General features: G+C 41.4%; 2 protein-coding genes across 6 annotated transcripts in view; one reads left to right on the top strand and one right to left on the bottom strand.

Moving 5' to 3' along the window:
- Window positions 1–18,776, bottom strand: part of OSBPL9 (oxysterol binding protein like 9) — a gene marked incomplete at its 5' end in the record, with an annotated part of 108,616 nt that extends 89,840 nt beyond the window's left edge. For 2 of the 5 annotated variants that reach the window (XM_084872897.1, XM_084872899.1), the window contains 2 exons: window positions 2,283–2,333; window positions 18,612–18,776. In XM_084872897.1, the coding sequence (XP_084729023.1) occupies window positions 2,283–2,333; window positions 18,612–18,776 (216 nt within the window). The remainder of the gene's footprint in view (window positions 1–2,282; window positions 2,334–18,611) is intronic. The other 3 variants (XM_084872895.1, XM_084872898.1, XM_084872896.1) reach the window with 2 other exon arrangements.
- CC2D1B (coiled-coil and C2 domain containing 1B) overlaps window positions 1–19,321 on the top strand; it is a 502,063-nt gene extending 482,742 nt beyond the window's left edge. The window contains exon 25 of the transcript XR_014794015.1: window positions 19,206–19,321. The gene's annotated coding sequence lies outside the window, so the exon portion shown is untranslated. The remainder of the gene's footprint in view (window positions 1–19,205) is intronic.
- Window positions 19,322–21,509: the final 2,188 nt, after the last annotated feature.

Here is a 21,509-nt window from a genome sequence, read left to right as displayed (position 1 = left end):
TGTTGTTTTAACTCAATTCATTATCTTGAAAATTGGGTAAGTAAAATTAAATAATTAAGCTTTTATCCTATCTTGAAAAATTAAAATAAAATTTTGTAACTCCCAAATAAGTTAATGAATCTAGGTGCTGAATATCAATAGCTGCTAATATTAACAAAGAGCAAAGACCAGACATTATTTGCCTCCTGATAAAAGAATACACCACCACCTAAAGCCTTCCAAATGGATCAAACCTGGGTCCCATCCAGTCTCTGGATCCCGCTGCCAATTTACAAGAAAAGCAGAGACAAAGGAACATGCTGAATTGCAATCAGTAAAATCTAAACTATGAAAAACTCCTACAGGTCAAAGGGTCTGGATTCTTCAATAGATAAATTACAAACAAAAGATATCTAGGTGGTTTTGTTTTTTTTTTCCAATGAGCAAGATAAAAATACAGAATTTAGGAATTCAAATCCAAGGCATAACTCTAGAATAGAACAGTGGTGACTGTAGGAGATAGGGAGGGTGCTATAATTTGAATGGGGCACAGCGAGGGGGTTCCAGGGTAACTGGCAAAATTGTATTTCTTTTCCTGGGTGGTAGGCACGGGGGTTAATAATTAATTAAGCTCTATTTAAAAGGAAAAAATACTGCATTAAATGTAACAATGAGAGAGTGGCCCAAGTCCAGATTTAATTCAACTGAAGAGCTGTCTCAATACAGCTTTGCCGAAGTCTCACTATTGAGTGTATCTCAAGACAAGAAAGCATTTAATTCCAGACTGAGTGGTGACTGAGGTCAATAGCAAGTGCTTAGAAAAGCAATTAAATCAAGAAGACAGAAGAAAAACCAAAGAAATAAAACTGTAAACAGTTTCTAAAAATCTTTACACTCTCACATATATACCATCATCTGCTCAAAATAAGCCTCATTCCCATCCTGCAACTTCACCATACTCCTATCTCAGTGCCAAAATTTACCCATTAGGATTTAGTTTTTTTCTCAGTTATTTCTCATTTCTACCAATTAACTATGGCCAATAAAGGCAATAATATAGTCACATCTTCCAAAGAAAAAATGGCAGAAAGGAAGCAACAGAAGCCTGGAAAAAAAAAAAAAAAAAAAAAGGTTACCACTAGAAGCTGATTCACCTAATTATGATAGAGCTGGTCCTTCTTTAGATACAATGGAGTTCTAGAAACTGTATCCCCAACTCTGAATTCTTTCTTGCCTTTAGCTATTTGGAAAATGAATAAGCAATTAAAAGCAGCATGAAGCTATAGATCTACATTGACTAATAGAGTAGCCACTAGCCACAGGTGGCTACTGGGAACCTGAAGGGCAGCTAGGCTGAACTGATCTGTGCCATAATATAGACACCCTGGATTTAGAAGACTTAGTATATATACATATGAAAGCCTAAGCGACTGCTGCAACTGAACGACCAGAAAGGCCAAATACCAGTCACTATGACACACGCTGGCCTCCAGGGGACAGATGCTCAATGTAGGAGCTGCCCCCTGGTGGTCAGTGCACTCCCACAGCTAACATCCCAAGGCCCCTCCCCCTGGTTTGCCCTCCTCCAGATAAACCCTGATCAAGGGGGAAGGACACCCAGCCCGCCAACCTCCCGCAGCCCCTCCCCCCAAGCCAGCTGGCCCCAGGATACGCCTAGATCACCAAGGGATACCACCCATGCACGAATTCATGCACCGGGCCTCTAGTTTAAAAATTAATGCGAAGTATTTCATTAATAACTTTTTTACTGATTACATGTTGAAATAATATTCTGGAAATTATTTATTTGGCCTAAGCAAAATATATTATTAAAATTAATTTTACTGTTTCTACTTTTTAAATGTGGCTACTGTAAAAATTTTAAAGTATATACGTGGCTCACATTATATTTCTCCTGGATGTTGCTGCTATATAACTATCATGAATGTTGAACAAAAAAAACAAAGAAGCAAAAAGTAGGAATTTTTCAAAGTTTTTTCTACTGTTTGCTCTACTACCAACACTATTACTCATTTTCCAACCCGTCCTTGATTATAAAACAGAGGTAAAACAAAAAATTCAATAGCTACATTAAGTCATGGATACAATAATAAATCATAGGCCAAAGGAGTTTAGCCCTGGTTCTGGTACTGACTAGCAGTTACTCTGGAGAAATCATTTTTTCTCTCTGAGCCTCAGTTGCTTGCCTAACAAAGCTAAACTAAATTTAGACTGCCATGATTCTGTCAAAACATTTTTCTTTCTGTCAAAATTGGTTTTCATAAAAATGAATAAATACTCACTCTGAGTCTAACACATCCTCGGCGAGAGCCTCTCATCATTTTGTCCTTGGACTAAAAGAAAAACAAAAACATTCAATGAATAAAAGTTTAACTCATTGTTTTTAGAATCATCTAGGGAAAATTTATAGTAACATCACTGTTTTCCCCTTCCCTCTTCCCCCCAAATCACTTAGAGATAGAAATTAGCAGGTTTAAAATGAAATTGTTTTACAATCTATGCAAATAAACTTAATTATAGAATTTTATGGATACCTTTAATGTAGCATATCTTCTATATATATATCAAAAGCCAGTGACTAGGACACTGTAACGACTGAAACAACCAGTTGTTATGATGCCCACTGCGGTCAGCGAACCAGCTGGCCCCACTCCCAATTGGCCTCTCCCACTCCAATTAAGGGTGGGGCAGATGGCCAACCCACCCACGGCCCCTCCCCCCAAGTGGCCCCACCCCTGACCCCCCCTACCCCAATAGGGGGCGGGGAAGGCTGACAACCTCCTTCAGCCCCTACCCCCTCTCCCTCACCCCAATTATGAGTGGGGCCAGCCAGCCAACTGCCTGTGGCCCCTCCCTTTGGCCAGCCCCATGCCTGATTGGTCCCAAATCCCATCAGCTCACAGCTCCTCCCACACCAAAGGGGGGCAGGGCTGGCCAGCCAACCACCCATAGTCCCTCCCCCTGGCTGCTAGCCCCTGATCGCCCCCTCCATATTCCAGGCAGGGCCACAACCCCTCCCCATGGTCGGTCCCACCCCCAATCATTCCCCACCACCCTGATAGGCCTACACCTCCCCCAACCACCACCACCCCTGGTAGGCCCCCCCTACTCTAATCAGAGGCAAGGCTGGTTGCTACTGCCCACAGCCCTTCCCCACTGCTGGCCCGGCCCCCAACTGCCCTCCTCACCCCAATTGAGGATGGGGTCCACTGGCCAATTGCCCACAGCCTCTCCCGCTCTGCCAGCTGGGCCCTGATTCAGCCCCGATAGAGGTGGGCTGCCGGCCAACCTCCTGCCATCTCCTCCTCCCAACAGGCCTAGCCCCAATCCACTCAAATCGGGGTGGACCAGCCAGACCACTACCTGTGCACAAGTTCGTGCACTGGGCCTCTAGTATTACACTATAATTTTCATTCTTCCATTATGCCTCTTAACTCTAACCAATGTTTTCCATATTTTAGTGAATTTGAGAATCACCTGCAAAGCTATGAATCACCTGGGAGTTTAAGAATCACTCTCAGATGATTCTGACTCAGGCAGATAGAGGACCACATTTTGAGAAATATTACTTTAGCTTTATCTTTCTGCAATTTCATAAATGGGTCATTTTTTGCCACTGAGATTTTCTTCATCTGAAATTTCCTCAGCTTGGAATATCTTTGGCCCTGATTTTCTGCCTTCCTAACTGTCACTAATCATGTAATGTGCCTTAGCTCTGTCTGGTTTGAATTCCATCCCTGGGCTCCCAAAGTCTTCTGCATTCCCCTGTTGTGGCCTGTACCACCCTGTGCAATAATGACTAGTTAACTTGTCTGACTCACCCATTAAGACTGCACATTCCGTAAAGATAGGAATTGTATCTGGCTTATGCTTCAGAACAGTGTCTGCAACACATTAGGTTCTCAAAAAATATTTAATGATAAAAAGTTGCTTATCCTTTGTCTTTTAAGACTGAGCCAACCAAAGACTATGTTCTGCACAATAAGTCCTATAGTAACAAGCAGAAAATAGTCCTAAAAATCAACTAGCAGTGTTAATAAAATAAAATGAAACCTGAAATAATCAAAGTTTTAAAATATTTAATACCCCAACAACCAGTACTTTTCTGTACTCGCCTATTTAAACAAAAGAAGCCAATATCACGAAGCAATGTTTCAAAGAAATGTCTCCCAAAAACTATAGATGCCTACATCCAAAGTACTGAGCCACAGGCAAACTTCAAGCTATAAGTTAACTAAGTTCTATGGGTTTAATGTGCCATGGTGACTATAGTTAACAATACTATACTTGGAATGTTGCTAAAGGAGTAAATCTTGAAAGTTCTTAACACACACACACACACACACACACACACACACACACACACGGTAACTATGTGAGGTAATGGATGTGTTAACTAACCTTGCTGTGGTAATCATTTTATAATATACGAGTATGTATCAAATCATTGCATTGATACCTTAAACTTACACAATGTTACATGTCACTTATCCTATCTAATAAAGAGGAAATATGCTAATTAACTGTCACGCCCTCAAAGATGGTGGTGTCCACAGCCACAAGATGGCAGCCCCCAGTCCCCACAGCCCCACTGGGGTGGCAGGCACACATCACGGCCAGGCCCTCCCCAAGGAGGGACCAGCCACTCTGTGCACCTGTCTCCGGAGTCCCCCAGTCCCTTCAGCCCTTCAGCTGTCCAAGGCCACCCCGAGGGATGGCCAAATGACTAAATAGCAGGCTGCATGGGGCGACCAGGCTGGCAGGAGGGTAGTGAAGGATGACCAAAAGCATGAACAAGCAGGCTGTGTGGGGCAACCAGGCCAGCAGAGGGGTTAGTGAGGGAGGACCAAACGACTGAACAGCAGGCTGTGTGAGGCAACCAGGCCGGTGGGGTGGGGGGAAAGGGGCCGTGAGGGGCAACCAGGCTGACGGGTGGGTGCATTTGGGAGTGACCAGGCCAGCAGGGGGGTCAGTTGGGGGCGATTAGGCTGTCAGAGGGAGCAGTTAGGGGCGACCAGGCAGGCAGACAGACAGGTGAGCGAATAGGAGCCAGAGGTCGAAGATTGTGAGAGGGATGTCTGACTGCCAGTCTAGACTGGCAGTCGGACATCCCCTGAGGAGTCCCAGATTGGAGAAGGTGCAGGCTGGGCTGAGGGGACGCCCCCGGGACCCCCCACCCCCACCCCAATGCACATATTTTGTGCACCAGGCCTTTAGTATCTCAATAAAGCTGGAAAAAATAATACAATATTTATTGGGGGATATTTGCAGGCCTGTGTATAAAGGTCTGTCTTATCCTTCTCATTGACTATAGTATAATCTATGAACATAGACCTGTGATTTTTTTTAATAATTATTTATTGTTGAAAGTATTACATATACCCCTTCTTCCCTCCATTGACCCTCTCACATTCCCATCCCACCTCCCCCACCTCAAGCCTTCAGCATCCTATTATTTGTGTCCATGGGTTATGCATATGGGTTATGCATATATGCATTCAAGGCATAAACCAGTAATTTTCAACTGGTGTGCTGACCTTTTTCCCTTAGACTGTCAATAAAAAATGGCAATTGCCAACACAATAGCCATCCAGTGTGAGTGAATGAGAGGCATATCTATTTTTTGTCAGATCAGCAAAAAATATAATTTTTGGTGTGCTGCAAAATTTTAGTTATTAGTTTGTGTGTGTCATGAGATGAAAAGAGTTAAAAAATTGCCAAATTAAATCAATAGAATAGAATTAGAAGTCTAGAAATAAACTCATGGAGTTTTTGGTCAATTGATTTTAACAAGAATACCAAGATCCTTAAAATAGTCTTTCCAACAAAGCATACTGATACAACTGATTAAACCCATATTAAAAGAATGAAGTTGCGCTGGGACCGGTTTGGCTCAGTCGATAGAGCGTCAGCCTGTGGACTGAAAGGTCCCGGGTTCGATTCCGGGCAAGGGCATGTACCTTGGTTGTGGGCAATCCCTGGTGGAGGGTGTGCAAGAGGCAGCTGATCGATGATTCTCTCTCATGGATGTTTCTAACTCTCTATCCCTCTCTCTTCCTCTCTGTGAAAAATCAATAAAATATATTAAAAAAAAAAAAAAAAAGAAAAGAATGAAGTTGGGCCCCTACCCTATCCTATATAATAAAAGGGTAATATGCAAATAGACCAACAGCAGAACAACCAACCAACCAATCAAAGCATAATATGCTAATGATATGCTAAGGCTGTTCAACCATTCCCTATGATGGGCCCTGACCACCAGGGGGCAGACAGTCAACTGGTCGACCAGCCTCTATGACATGCCCTGACCACCAGGAGGCAAACAGTCAATTGGTTGACCAGTCACTATGACATGCACTGAACACCAGGGTGCAGATGCTCCAACCAGTTGATTAGCTTGCTGCTGGGGTCCAGCCAATTGGGACTGGGCGAGATGGGCTGGATATGTCCTGTAGCCCTCCTGCAGACCCTTCCTGGCCCTAATCAGCCAATCAGGGCTGAGTGAGATGGACCAGACATGCCCTGGAGCTCTCCCATGGTTCCTCCTCAGCCTGATAGTGCACTTGTGGGGTCCCTCAGCCTGTCCTGTACCCTGTCCCTGCAATCTGGGACCCCCCAAGGGATGTCAGAGAGCAGATTTGAGCCCAATCCCTCAAGCCACTCCCTTTGGGAGGGCGCCAGATGCAGAGCTCATGGCTGGCGAGCACTGCTGTGGCAGTGCGAGCTTCTCTCGATCAGGACTGATTGGGCGCAAGCCTGCAGCAGGCACAGTGGGGCCAGGATGAGTGGGAGTGGCACGTAGGAGCTGCAGGTGTCACTGGGCTGTGGGTTTCTGCCCAATCCCTGTAGGCCACACAGAGGGACACCATTCATGCACAAATTCATGCACCAGGCCTCTAGTATCATATAAATCCATTAAACTACTAATAAGCTAAAACTATTAAACACTTAGAAAAAAAACAGTTATAAATCTTTGTGATCTTGAATTAGGCAATAGTTTCTTAATTATGATGCCAAAAGCACAAGCAAACAAAAGAAAAAAATATAGTTGCCCTTGAACAGCAAAAGTTTAAAATGTGAGTCCACTTAAACACCCAAACCTACTATTCAAAGGTGAACTGTATTTCGATCCTCAGGAATCTGCATATGTAAAAGGCCAATTTAAGTCATATGGGGATTTTGACCCAGGGAGCTTGGCACCCTTAACCTCCCATGTTGTTCAAGGGCCAACTGTAAATAAAATAAACATTATCACGCTTAAAAACATTTATGCTTTAAAGGATACTATCAGGAAAGTGAAAGATAAACTGTGGAAAGGAAGAAATTAGTTTCAGTCATGTATCTAGTAAGGGATTGTATCCAGAATATATAAAAATTTCTTACAACTCAGAAATAAAGACAAATAATCCTATTTAAAAATGGACCAGGATTTGAATAGATACTTCTCCTAAGCAAACCAAATTGACAATATCAACTGGTGATTGTGTTAAAAAAAATTAAGTAGGGTGGTGATCAGAAAGTTGTGGGGGAGAGGGGTTCCACCTTAACTTAGATGACTTTAAAGGACTATGAGGAGTTGATATCTGAGCTGAGATTTGAATTAGAGGAGCCAGCCAAGTGAAGAATCTCAAGGGAAGTTCAAGGCAGAAGGAAAAGCAGGAAATGATTCGTTAATCTTGGACTGACTTGTTTGGTGTGTGCAACAGGAAATATTTCGCTTTCGGATAACAAGAAAAATAGGTTTATTTGCATTACTCTGAATAATTTGTGCAGTTATTCAATGTCTGGTAAGTTAATATTCAAGAAAAATATTAATTTTTATTTAAGTGTTCTATTATTTTATGTTAACGATTACTCATTTACTTCAGCCTTTTGTATTCAGCATGTCTCTATCAAAATAAACCTATGTTTCTGCCAAAACCAGTTTGGCTCAGTGGATAGAGCGTCGGCCTGTGGACTGAAGGGTCCCAGGTTCGATTCCCCAAGGGCATATAACTTGGTTGTGGGCACATCCCCAGTAGGGGGTGTGCAAGAGGCAGCTGGTCAATGTTTCTCTCTCATTGACGTTTCTAGCTCTCTATCTCTCTCCCTTCCTCTCTGTAAAAAATCAATAAAATATATTTAAAAAAAATAAAAAATAAAAAATAAAAAAAGAAATAAACCTATGTTTCTATGAAAATGAAAGGTTTGTTTTTTTGCAGCCCACATATTTGGCCCATGTTAGCCTTTGAGTTTGACATACTTGCTTTACATGAAAGAATTAAAATAGTCCTCTAGTAGGTCTCTTAATTGTCACACTCATTGGCTATATTCAATTACTTGAGATGAACTTCAGAGTGCCACATAAAACACGTCATCTGAAGGGAAGGCTACATATATTTCAAAGTAACTTAACCCTTTGCACTCCGAACCGTTCTGGACATTGGCTACCAGCTACTCGACGCTACTTTGCGGCGGAAACGTGCGTTGAAATAACTCAATTCCCCGTAATAAACTGCAATGTCCCCTGAGAGGGGACATCCGAGTGATATGCTAGAATTCCGATGTCCCCTGAGAGGAGACAGCGGAGTGCAAAGGGTTAAATTAAGAACAGATCAAAATACTCTCCACTTAGGCCCAGCTGGTGTGGCTCAGAAATTGAGCATCAGCCTATGAACCAAGAGGTCTTGCATAGTTCAATTCCCAGTCAGGGCACATGCCCAGATTGTGGGCTTGATCCCCAGTGTGGAGCATGCAGGAGGCAAGCCGATTCTCTCACATTATTGATGTTTCTATCTCTCCCTTTTCCTTCCTCTCTGAAATCAATTTTTAAGAATTTTTAAAGATTTCTAAGGAAAAAAAAAAAAATCAAGCCAGAGTCTTATCTGACCTGACAGCTCAGCTGGCTGGAACATCATCCTGTACAAAAGATTGTGGGTTCAATTCCAGGTCAAGGCTCATACCCAAGTTGCAGGTTCAATCCCTGATCAAAGCAACAAGGGAAGGCAACCAATCGATGTTCTCTCTCACATCGATATTTCCCTTTCTCTCTCCCTCTCCCTTCCTGCCTCTCTAAAAATAAAAATTTATTTTTTTAAATAGACAAATCTATAGAAACTGAAAGTACATTAGTGGTTGCCTACAGTTAAGGGTGATTGTTAATTGATTGTGAAGATGGTTGCATACTAAAAAATATCGATTTTTATACTTCAAATGGATGGTATGTGAATTCTTTTTTTGTTGTTAAACCTTGTCTGAGGATATTTTTTTCATTGATTTTTTTTTTAGGGAGAGTGGAAGAGAAAGGAAGAGACAGAAACATTGACCTGAGAGAAACACATTGAATTGTTGTCTCCTGCACAAGCCCCAATTGGGGCCTGCCCTGGGAGGAGGAGCCTACAACAAAGGTTTGTGCCCTTGACCAAAATCGAACCCAAGATCTTTTGGTCTCCATGTCAAAGCTCTATCCACTGAGCCAAACTGGCTAAGGCTGGTATGTGAATTCTATCTCAATAAAACTGTTGTTTAAAAAATAACAAAAAGCAATAGGCGACACAAAATTTACTAAAAGTTTTTTTATGAAATTGTTAGAACTAAGTTTAGCTATTCTATTACAAAATAAATATTCTTAAACAACAAAAGCCCATACATAAAAAAGAACAAGTTAGCCCTAACCAGTTTGGCTCAGTGGATAGAGCATTGGCCTATGGACTGAAGGGTCCCAGGTTCAATTCTGGTCAAGGGCATGTACCTTGGTTGTGGGCATTATCCCCAGTAGGGGGTGTGTAGGAGGCAGCTGATAGATGTTTCTCTCATTGATGTTTCTAATTCTCTCTCCCTCTCCCTTCCTCTCTGTAAGAAATCAATAAAAATATTTCTTTTTTTAAAAAGGAACATGTTAGAGATACATAAGAAAGAGGGGAGAAAGAAGATAGAGGAGAAAATCTATACACTGAAGTCCTCAAAAAATTTGTGAGCAGATGGAATCCAGAACATGCAAGGATTACCTCTTCCACTATGATGGGGAAGGATGCAGGCAAGAGGAGGCAGGAAAGTTGGTATATAGGTGGGGGAACAAGGGTGCTCCCACCAAATGGACTCTACTATCTCTATGAAGCATGGCATCTTCTATGAGTGATGGAGGAAAGAAGAAGGTTGAGAGTTTGTAGAAAAAAGGTGCCAGAGTGACAAAGCAAATATTCACCCAATATTTTAATTACCTGCCTGTGCCATAACAGTAAGGCTAAAATAGAATCCAAGAAACAAAATCTTAGTATGAAGGCTTAATGTGAACAAAACTCCAGGAAACAGAAAATCAACTTTCATAATAATCTTAACATTGGCATGTGAATGGGGAAAAATTAATTATGAATACCTCAAAACACTTTCCTTGTATATGAATCCATTTATATGATTCCATGTACCATGCAAACTTAACTTCTGCCAAAAAAAGAAAATAAATTACCATTTTTTTAAGAAAGCTCAAACTAGTCTAAGAAGATAATTCTTTACAATAAAGTACAATTGACAGGGCTGGTCATTTGTTTTTCTCTATAAGTGGTAAAAGACATTCAATTCTTAACCGAAATCACTAGCTTTGATTGGGATTATGTAACTATTTGAAAATCTAATCCTATGACAATTGCCAAATATAGGAGTACCATATTTAAGACCCATTCTACTTTCTGTCCTTCCACAAATCATTACCATCAACAAATCTGCTAACAAGAGAACTGCTTGACTGATTAGCACACTAAGCAAATGATCGCATACTGGCGATATGTTCGACAGGCTTTAAATAAAAGCCACTATTGCTAACATAAACTCAATCAAGTTTTACATGAATCAGAAAATGTACATATTTGCTACTAATTTATTCTGCACAACTTACAAGGCTGTGTAAGCAACAACTCCAAAACAGCCTTCTGCCTCTCATCTCTAAGCCTTATTTAAAGGACCTTGGACATTCTTCCATTCACTATGAGAACAATGTGCCTCTTGTAGGGTTTGAAGATTATAATGCTCAGTACTGCCATCAAAGAGTTCACAAGCTTGCTGTACAGATAAAGATTGTACAAGAGATATGGCTAATTAATTATAACAGATGTAAGTAAAATGATTAAATGCTCAAAAGATTTATATAAGCAAAGCTCAAAAATATTAGAAGAGGGAAAAATCAAGTTTGAATAGAGTATTGAAGGAAAACAAAAGATAAAAAATTTCAACATACTTCTTCCCATTGGTACTACTTATCATTTTAGGAGGTTTTTGTTTTCTTTTTGGGGCATTTGGATTAGATACAATTTTTCTTTTATTCTTTTTATAATTCTAAAGTTGCTTTATTATGTTTAGACTGTTAATATGTATAAAGTCAACTTAATAAGAATCACATTTGACATATTCATGAACAGTTTATTTAGAAAAGTATAAATTTCCTTTTAATTGTTTGATGAAAGTGGTGTTGATATCTTTCTAGGAGAATCAGAGACTACCTCTTTGACATCTTTGCAAGAGAAATACATATACTTAAGCTCTTCAAAAACCTAAAATGCAAAAATTAGATGGCAGATTTTTGGTCATCTTGTAGACATTGCTAAGGACTGCCAAATAACACTTAAATGTCTTTTGCGCCCTAGCTCACTGGATGAGCAGTAGTCGGCAAATTGCCACAAGCCACATGTGGCTCTTTGGCCCTTGAGTGTGGCTCTTCCACAAAATATCACATGCGAGCATGCATGTATAGTGCGATTGAAACTTTGTGGCCCATGTGCAAAAGTTGGTTTTTGGCTCTCAAAAGAAATTTCAATCGTTGTACTGTTGATATTTGACTCTGTTGACTAATGAGTTTGTCAACCACTAGGATAGAGCATCGGCCCTTGGACCGAAGGGTTCTGGGTTCAATTCCACTCAAGGACATGCAACTCATTTGCAGGCTTGATCCCCAGACCTGGTTGGGGCACATGCAGGAGACAACCAACCAATGTCTCTCTCTCTCTCACACATCGATGTTTCTCTGTGTCTCTTCCCCTCCCTTCCCCTCTCTCTAAAAAGATAAAATCAATGGAAAAATGTCCTGCGTGAGGATTAACAAAAACACACACCACGAGTTTTGACTACTAGTGGTTCTAAAATACAAAGTCATTATGAGTTTTTCAGTATGTAATTGCAATGATTCCTTTTATGAAGAATACATGGAGTAGTCCTGGTAACTTATTAATTCACTGTTTCTACCTTTCTCTCCAAAAATGTTCCAAAAACAATAAAAATCAAGAGAGTTAAACATTTATGGATAATGCCTAAACAAACCATATTTTGTAATCTCAACTAGTCCCTCATATCAACTTGATTAACCTTTAACTTTTCTCTAGTTACACCTGTTTCCAGTTCCTAAGGCCACTGATGGTAATCTTTACTACATTCCTTAAATCCTGACTCTACCTTCATTTTTAACTCAGACCTTGCTTCCCTTCCCTCCAACATTTAAGCATATTCCTATGTTAGAAGCCCTTTTCCTCAGTTCCATATCCCTCTCTGCCTATTGCACAAATGCCTTCTCTTGAATTTCGCTACTTCTTATTTCCCCTTATTTACTCTTCAAACTACTCCAATCTGCCTTCCACACCTACTGCTCCATAAAAACTGTCTCACTAAGACAGTGGCTCTCTACCTTTTTAATGCCGCGACCTTTTAATACAATTCCTCATGTTGTGGTGACCCCCAAACATAAAATTATTTTCGTTGCTACTTCATAACTAATTTTGCTACTGTTATGAATCGTAATGTAAATATCTGTGTTTTCCAATAGTCTTAGGCAACCCACAGGTTGAGAACCACTGCTATAGAGGCCAAGACTATCGGAAAACACAGATATTTACATTACGATTTATAACAGTAGCAAAATTAGAGTTATGAAGTATCAACGAAAATAATTCTATGGTTGGGGGTCACCACAACATGAGGAACTGTATTAAAGGGTCACGGCATTAAAAAGGTTGAGAACCACTGCACTAAGGGCATCAATGATGTTCAAACTGACCAATCCAATGAATATCTTTGAGACTTTTATCTAGTCAATCCTCTTAACAGTATTTAAGGCAACTCACTATTCCCACTTGATTGCTACATTCTTCTGTTTTTTTGTTTCTTTTTCTTTTCTTTTTTCTTTTATCTCTGGTTGTCCCTTTTCACTCTTCTATGCAGGCTTTTTTCTTTGTCAACCTCTTAAATGTGATCTGAAATCTGTCCACAAATTCTTTGACACTCCTTTCACAAAATAGAGCCTAATTCACCTCCCATGCTTAAAATTCCCCTTCCCAAGAGCCTGAGCTGAACTTAATGATTCATTTCTAATGAACAGAATAAGGTGAAGTGATATTCTAGACTAGGTCATAAAAGGTGCTGTGACTTCCTCCTTTCTCTGACTTGGATTGCTCTGCTCCCTCTGGGTGAAGCCAAGGCCTTGTCATGACGACACTCAATGGAAAGGCTATCTAGTGAGGAACTAAGGCCAACTTCCAACAGCCAGCAATGAACTGAGGCTTTCTGGGAACAGCTCTAAAAGTGAGTCATCTTTGAAGCAGAGCCTCCAGCTCCAATCAAGCCTTTCAGATGACTGCAACCATAGCTAATATATTTTGACTTCAATGTCATGAAAGACCCTGGGGCAGACCCACCTAAGCAACAGATAACTAATCCAATTATGTATCTCAGCATCCTGTCTAAAGGCTCTATTATTCTCACACTCAACTCTGTGTATGTAAAGCTAGTATTGTCTATAACACAGATATTTTCCTAAATTCCAGACCATATGACATCCTTTCATCAATTTCAACATCACTCAAAGCCAACACCTTTCTCCCCCAACCTGTCCTTCCTATCTCCCCTATTGGCATTCATTGAGGTAAAACCTAAAATCTGGATTTCATCACACTCTTCCTACCCTTTCACTCACATCCAATTAATCACTAAGGCCTACAAATAGTGCTCTCATGATCATTTCTCTGCAATGACAGTATTCAAAGAATATAAATTTCATCTGAACCCATACACCAATTTTAAAATCAGAGAGACAACAACCAGACCATAATGTGCCACTTAATATAATTATGTTCCACAATATAAAGTATTCTTTCCCCCAAAAAAACAAACTGAATTTGATTAAGCTTCTAGCTCTAGGAAATAGAGAACAAAGGAACATGTTTAAATATACCACAAAGATGTTACCAACAAAATCTGGAATGTGGACAATTCTACAAAATAAATAGTGGTTTCTTCAACAAATAAATGGCAAAGAAAAAAAGAGGGAAGGAGAACACATATTAAAAGAGATACAATTTATATGTGGATCTTGTTTGAAAACCTGACTCAAATAAACCAACTGGTGAGGGAAGAGATGTTTGAGACAATCAAGAAAATTGGACATTGACTGGATATTTGACAATATTATTAATATTTAGTTATAATAGTAGCATTGTAACAACATTTTTTAAAAGAGACCTTAGTTTTTAGTAATAAATACTAAAATATTGCAAATGAAATGATATGGTGTCTGGGATCTGCTTTAAAATAATCCATTGGGGAATAAAGGTACTGATTGCCCCCTAACCGCTTCTGTCTGCCAGCCTGATCACCCCTAACTGCTCCCCTGCTGGCTTGACATCTATCTGCTACCCTGCTGGCCTGGTCACCCCTTACTGCCCTTTCCTGCAATCCTGGTTGCCCCCTACTGCCCTTCCCTGCCAGCCATCTTGTGACAATGTGGGGTGGCCATCTTGTGGTGGCCATCTTGTGATGATGTTGGGGCAGCTATCTTGTGATGACATGGGGGTTGGCCATCTTGTTTTGGCCATCTTATGATGATATGGAGTGGCCATCTTGTGACATGAGGGTGTGAGAGTCAATTTGCATATTACCTCTTTATTATATAGGATAAACTAGAGACCCGGTGAACAAAAATTCATGCACTTGGCGGGGGGGAGGGGTCTTCAGCCCAGCCTGCACCCTTTCACAGTCTGGGACCCCTAGGGGGATGTCCAACTGACAGCTTAGGCCTGCTTCTCAGGGGATTGGGCCTAAGCTGGCAGCCCAGGAGCCCTTAGGGCATGTCTGACTAACATCTAAGCCATTAGTTGGACATCCTTAGTGCTGCCTCAGAGGTTGAAAAAGCTCCCACCACCACGCTGCACTGGCCAGCCATGAGCCGACTCATCTCACAACTGCCTACCCACAGCCCAAGCGTCAAGATGGACAAGTTCCCACAGCAATATAGTCTTATTTATATTATAGAATTTATCATACTGTTTTGAAATTATGTGGAGTTGTCTGCTCTGCTAGATTGTGAATTCCTAGACAGAAGGGACTCTCTCTCCTTCATGCTTGCAACTCCAGCATATAAAGTACAATGCCTATTATAAAGTCGGCCCCAAATAAATATTTCCTGAATGGATTACATCATATTGTTTGTATTAATTAAGAGACTGAGCCAGAGCTGAAAAGAGTACCTAAATCTACTTCCCTAAAGGAGGAAATCGGTTTCTCTGTTCCTCTACTGGGCAGAGTAATAATATCTTAAGCTCTTTTTCAAAATTTTTGGATATGTTTGTGTTTAGGTCAAGGTGCAGGCCCAGAGAATAAGGCCCAGGCTAAGGTAAGCTTAGGAGAATCTACTCAGTTCACAGCAGTTTTAGTGACCCTAACCAGTGGTCAGCAAACTGCGGCTCTCGAGCCGAGGTTTGCTGCTCTGTTGACTAATGAGTTTGCCGACCACTGCATAAGGCATTACCCTTACCCAGAAGTTTTGACTTCAGGTTAAAGACATTAATATGTTATTAAAATGTTTTTTAAGTGATTTTCCCTAAGGCAGTGGTCGGCAAACTCATTAGTCAACAGAGCGGCAAACCGAGGCTCGAGAGCTGCAGTTTGCCGACCACTGTCCTAACCCAACCCTGAGATTATCCCAATATCAATTTTCATAAAGGCTAACTCTAAAGCAAGACCAATCTAGTTGTGTGTATTTTTTTAATATATTTTATTGATTTTTTACAGAGAGGAAGGGGAAGAGATAGAGAACTAGAAACACTGATGAGAGAGAAACATCGACCAGCTGCCTCTTGCACACCCCCTACTGGGGACGTGCCTGCAACCAATGTACATGCCCTTGACCGGAATCGAACCTGGGACCTTTCAGTCCTCAGACCGACGCTCTACCACTGAGAAAACCTGTTTCGGCAAGACCAATCTAGTTTAAAGGTTTTCATAGTCAACCTAGAACAGATCTACAACCAGAGCCAGGCCAAAATCCAAGGAATTTTTGAAACAAAGAATAGAGTGACTTGCTATTTACTGCTCTGCTTAAAGGCAGTGCAACAATTCTGATACTCTTCCTGGAAGATGTAGCTCCAAGTTATCAGTCACATGCAAACCAAGATGTACCTTCAAATCTTTCAGGATCCTAATATACTGAAACAATGTTCAAGTGTACAGAACTCACTGTCAACATTCACTGGGTCGCCTACTTTCTCTTTAAGTGAATACCTATCTTTTTCCCATCTTTATATTGGATCTCCTATAATCAGGGGTTGGGTATTGTCTTATTTTCACAAGATGATTTTAATTTATATATTTCTCTGCTTTTTCTCTGCAAGCAAATGTTTTAACACACACACACACACACACACACAAACAACCTTCTAAATAGCCATTAGTGAGAAATATGATACCTCCTTCTGCTGGTGAGGATAGTATTTTATAGAATCTAGTTTCAGAAGGGAAGCTAAGTGTTTGGGTGGGAATAGGGGAGGGGTCTATGAAAAATCTGTATTAGCCAGTAAGACAAAGAGAAATCTGTCAAGGTATTCAGAAGCAAAAAGGGCAAGGAGGCAGAAAAAGACTACACTAAAGGAAGAAAAACAGGTAGGAGCTCCCCAAAACCCATTTGAGGCCTCTCTAGGATGGCCCCACATGCAGACTCACACAGATTTGGCATTTGTAGAGTAACTGAATCCCATAGTGCCAGTCATTGGAATTACTCTACCTTGAATAAGCTGGGAAGGTTCCATGGGATTTTCTGATTATCAGATCTACTGAAACTCAATATTACTCATCAGTTACCTGAGTCATGGGATTTCATAATCCCAGTTTTCAGAATATAATGTTTAGTTACCTCTCCTATGTGACTATCTATAACCTTGAACAATATGTTCAACTCTCACTCAGGTTTGGCCTTTCTTCCCCCTTTAAAAAATATACAGAGAAAGGAAGTTCATATTTGAAGGATGTTGAAAGTTTACTCCTACAGGCGTGCCTTAGTAACTCACAGCTTGCACTTTTCTCCTTCCTGTAGTGAAAGTGAAGTTTAGTGGAAAAAGTCAGAAAGCTAGGAATTTGGAATCCTGGTTACACCACTTCCTGCTAGCTCTTAGGTCTTGAGCAAACAACTTAAAAGCCTGAATGCTCAGATTCCAAAACTGTAAAATGAGGAAATAAATTGGGGATAATAAATACCTTCCTTGAAGAGTCATTGTTAGTAAAATGAAGTAAGGGAACCACTAGACTAGAATACGAAGTCCAGAGAAATGGCGAATGTCTTGAACTCTATTGATTCTTGCTCACAAGCACCCCAGCGTGCACACCCACTCACATATACCTAACCTAAAGCAATAACATATAGTGGGAGCGAGCTCAATAAATATTTCTTAAATGAAGTATTTTTTTTTTTGTCCTTTGTCTTATTTTTCTAAAGCCTTCAGGGCATTCCTTTTTCTGTCCCAAGTGCTTTCCTCCCTATCATCAGCTATTCCTAACAAGACACCATTTAATACCACCCACCTTCTATTTCTAATGCGATGGGGGTGGAGGGAGACAGTCAGAACATAAGATTCACAGCCATTCATGGACTTGTACCACGGCCACTGATTCGTGTTTAAACGACAAGACAAGCCGCGAACCCAGCCAGCCAGCCAGCCCTCCCTGGAAGACAACTTTCCGGAGACGCCGTACCATCCATTCTCTTCGCTAACAAGAGACTGCTGTGTAGGAAACCCTCTGCTCTCAAAAGTTACGGCAAAGGCTCCTCTCGCCTCCCACGGAAACCCAGCGGCCGACGACGGGGAGGGACTTCGGAGCCCGGGGTGCTGCCCGAGGGCGGGTCACTATGGACCTGGCCCAGCGGCGCGCCTCACTCCCGGGAGGGAAGCTAAGGGGCGCGGCCGCCTAAGGGCCCGGGGGCACAGGGTCCAGTCCCTGACAACGTGGGCAGACCGCACACACCGCGCCTCCGGGCCCTACCCGCCATGACCACCAGCACCCTCACGGCCCAACCACCGCCCCGGGGACCCCCACAACGCTTAACCCCTCACGAAAAAAAAAAACAAAAAACAAAAAAAACGAACGCCGCTAGCCCCCAACCCCTAAATCAGACAGCCGCTGCCTGTTCATTGGCTGCACCCGCGTCTCCTTCACCCTCATTGGCTCTCCGGACGGAAAGCCCTCCTCTCCGAGGGAACCCTCGCGTACGGCGGCACCCCCTAGCCTAGCCTAGCAACCTCAAACCCGCTACCGAAAAAGCCCGGGCCCCCTCAACCCCGGGACGGCGACGCCCGGGGAGCGCGGAGCCCCGGCCCGCGGGGCCTCACCGTGTAGTAGGAGAGCAGCCCCGCGTTGTAGTCCAGCACGAACCAACGGTACTGCCAGCCCTTCATCACGTTAGTCCATTTGCTCAGCGGCCCCTCCATGATGGACGCCATCTTGGGAGCCGCCAATGACAACAAACGGCCTGACGTCACTCGCCTATAAGGCATTCATGGGTCGGGGGTGGGGCTTCGGGTGGAAAGGGGGCGTGTCCGGGGCGGGGCCTTGAAGGGGCGGAGCTAGCGGCTGCTGCTTCACCTGGACTTGCCAACTCTCGCCCCCCACGGGAGGGACTATCATCCTCACACTCGCCTTCTTTGGTCGCCCATTGTGTGTGGAACTGGGTGCCTGGGATGTGACCAACGCAACCATGAGTATAGCTATGAAGATGATTGATTACAAGAATTCATTTTACTAGCCATCATGATACCTTACATTTCCAAAAGAGTACACATCTGGCCTTTCGGGTTTTTTGGGGTTTTTTTTGCATTCATTACGCAAATTCATTCATTTATATAATATTTGCTGTGTTTATGCTTTGACGACTCAGTAGAGACTTCATGTAGGGTTGATATCTACCGTGTTTCCCCGAAAATAAGACATCCTCCGAAAATAAGACCTAGCACATGGAAAGATAAGACATTCCCTGAAAATAAGACCTAGCGCAACTTTGGGAGAAAAAAATTAATATAAGACACTGTCTTATTTTCGGGGAAACAGGGTATATCCAGGCACTGTTAGGCATTCTGAGAATTAAACAGTGAAGGGGTCAGACAGGTTCCTTGCTTTCTAAGAGCTTCAATTTGGTGATTGAAAGCAACCACTAAACTAGGGGTGTCGAACTCAGTCAGAGAAGGGGCCAAAATCTAAAATCCAGCCTAAATTGTGGGCCGAATGGTTTACTGAACAGTCATAAACTGACAATGTCATAAACTGACAGCGGAGTGCAGTGATGACAGCGCGGTGCGGGCCACATTGCAAGGCCTGGCGGGCTGGATTTGGCCCACGGGCCTTGTGTTTGACACATGTGCACTAAACAGTAAACAAGGAAAATATCTGATACTGACAAAGGCCTTACAGAGAACTTCAATATATGTAATAGGAAATCAATGAGTGGCTACTTTATGTTGGGTGGTCAGGGCAGGGCCCCTCAGAAAACAACATTTAAATTGAGATTTAATTTAATGCAAATTCCAAAGGAAAGAGCTAAAAAGGAAACTGGGAAGTGGAGCATTAGCTGTAAGTGGCAGTGAGGTCAAGGGAGAGGTTTTCTTTGTATTTTACTTTATTTTATTTTGAACTTAAAAAGTATTTTGTTTATTACTGTTTTGTGAATCTCTTCTCTTTGCTGATAATAGAAGTGCTAGGGAAAAGTATATCACTGAGTGAGCTAAACAGAGAACCTACTTGCTAACTAATCAATTAGGTAAAGATCTAAAGTAAATTAAAGTTTTTCATGCTTGATCTGTTAGATATCTTTTCCCCCAGTTATTGAGGTATAATTGCCATATCACATTATATAAATTTATGGTGTGCAATGTAATGATGAAATTATTACCACATTAAAGTTTTTAGTTAATATCATCACCTCACCTCACAATTTTTTTCTTGTGATGAGAAGTTTTAAGGTCTATTTGATTAGCAACTTTCAAATCTACAATTGCTAACTATTGTCACTATCCTCTATATTACCTCCTCAAAACTTTTTTTTTATCTTATAACTAGAAGTTTTTACCTTCTGACCACCATTAAGTTTGATATAGTCACACATTTTTATTTTTGCTTTTATCATTGCCAAGACCAATGTGAAGCTTTTTCTTTATGTTTTCATCTAAAAGTTTTATAGCTTCAAAGTATTTAATCCATTTCTAGTTATTTTTGTGAGTAAAGATAGTAGTGTTGTTTCATTTTTTTTCCATGTGAAGATCCAGTATTCCCAGGGCCATTTATTGAAGAGACTATCTTTTCTCTAGTGAGTATTTTTGGCTCCTTCATCGAATATTAGTTGACTGTACATACACACACACACACACACACACACACACACACAGGTTTATGTCTGGGCTTTCAGTTATGTCCTATTGGTCTATGTTTCTGTTTCTATGCCAATACCATACTGTTTTCATTACTATAGCTTTGTAATATAGCTTGGAATCAGGAAGTGTTTGTTCTTATTTTTCATTAATGCTTTGTGTATCCAGGTCTTTTGTGGTTCCAAAGAAATTTAAGGATTATTTCTTCTTTCCTATAAAAACAAATCCCTTGATAGGGATTGCATTGAATCTGTAGATGGCTTTAGGTAGTATGGTCATTTTTAACAATACCAGTTCTTCTAATTCATTCACACAGGATATCTTTCCATTTATTTGCCCAGGTACCTAATAGTATTAACCATGAGTCCATATAAACACATGCCTGTGTTTTCATTATGCTGCATAGCCTCCCCGGAACACACTACATACTTCTCACAGAAACGTTATGTCTAGAAACATTATTCGGCAGAAAGCCTCCTGTTGCTGGTGTCTTTTGGGATAAACAGAGTATTGGATCTTGAAACATCATGATTCAGATTGAGTTAAAAGATTTACATGGGTTAATGACTACTCTTCCATTAGCTTCTTAAGAGCAGGAACCAAGTTTTGCTCATCTTTATAACCTTAGAAACTATCCCAGGCCCTGGCACACAGAAGGTGCTCAGTAATTACTGTTTGATCTGAATTATGTGTTCCATTGAAACGTATCTAAGTTCCAAGGATTGTGCTAAGCATCATCACCTCTACTTTCTCCTAAATCCCCACAACAATTCTTGAGCACTTATATCATGACACCCATTTTACAGATGAGGACAAAGGGACACAGAGTTATTGAGTGGCTTGCCTAAGGGTTACACAAGTAGTAAACAG

The sequence above is a fragment of the Pipistrellus hanaki genome (assembly GCF_964339955.1).
Source record: "Pipistrellus hanaki genome assembly, chromosome: 2".
NCBI classification, from domain to species: Eukaryota; Metazoa; Chordata; class Mammalia; order Chiroptera; family Vespertilionidae; genus Pipistrellus; species Pipistrellus hanaki.
Note: the sequence above shows the minus strand (reverse complement) of the source record. Positions and strands in the feature narration are given on the sequence as shown.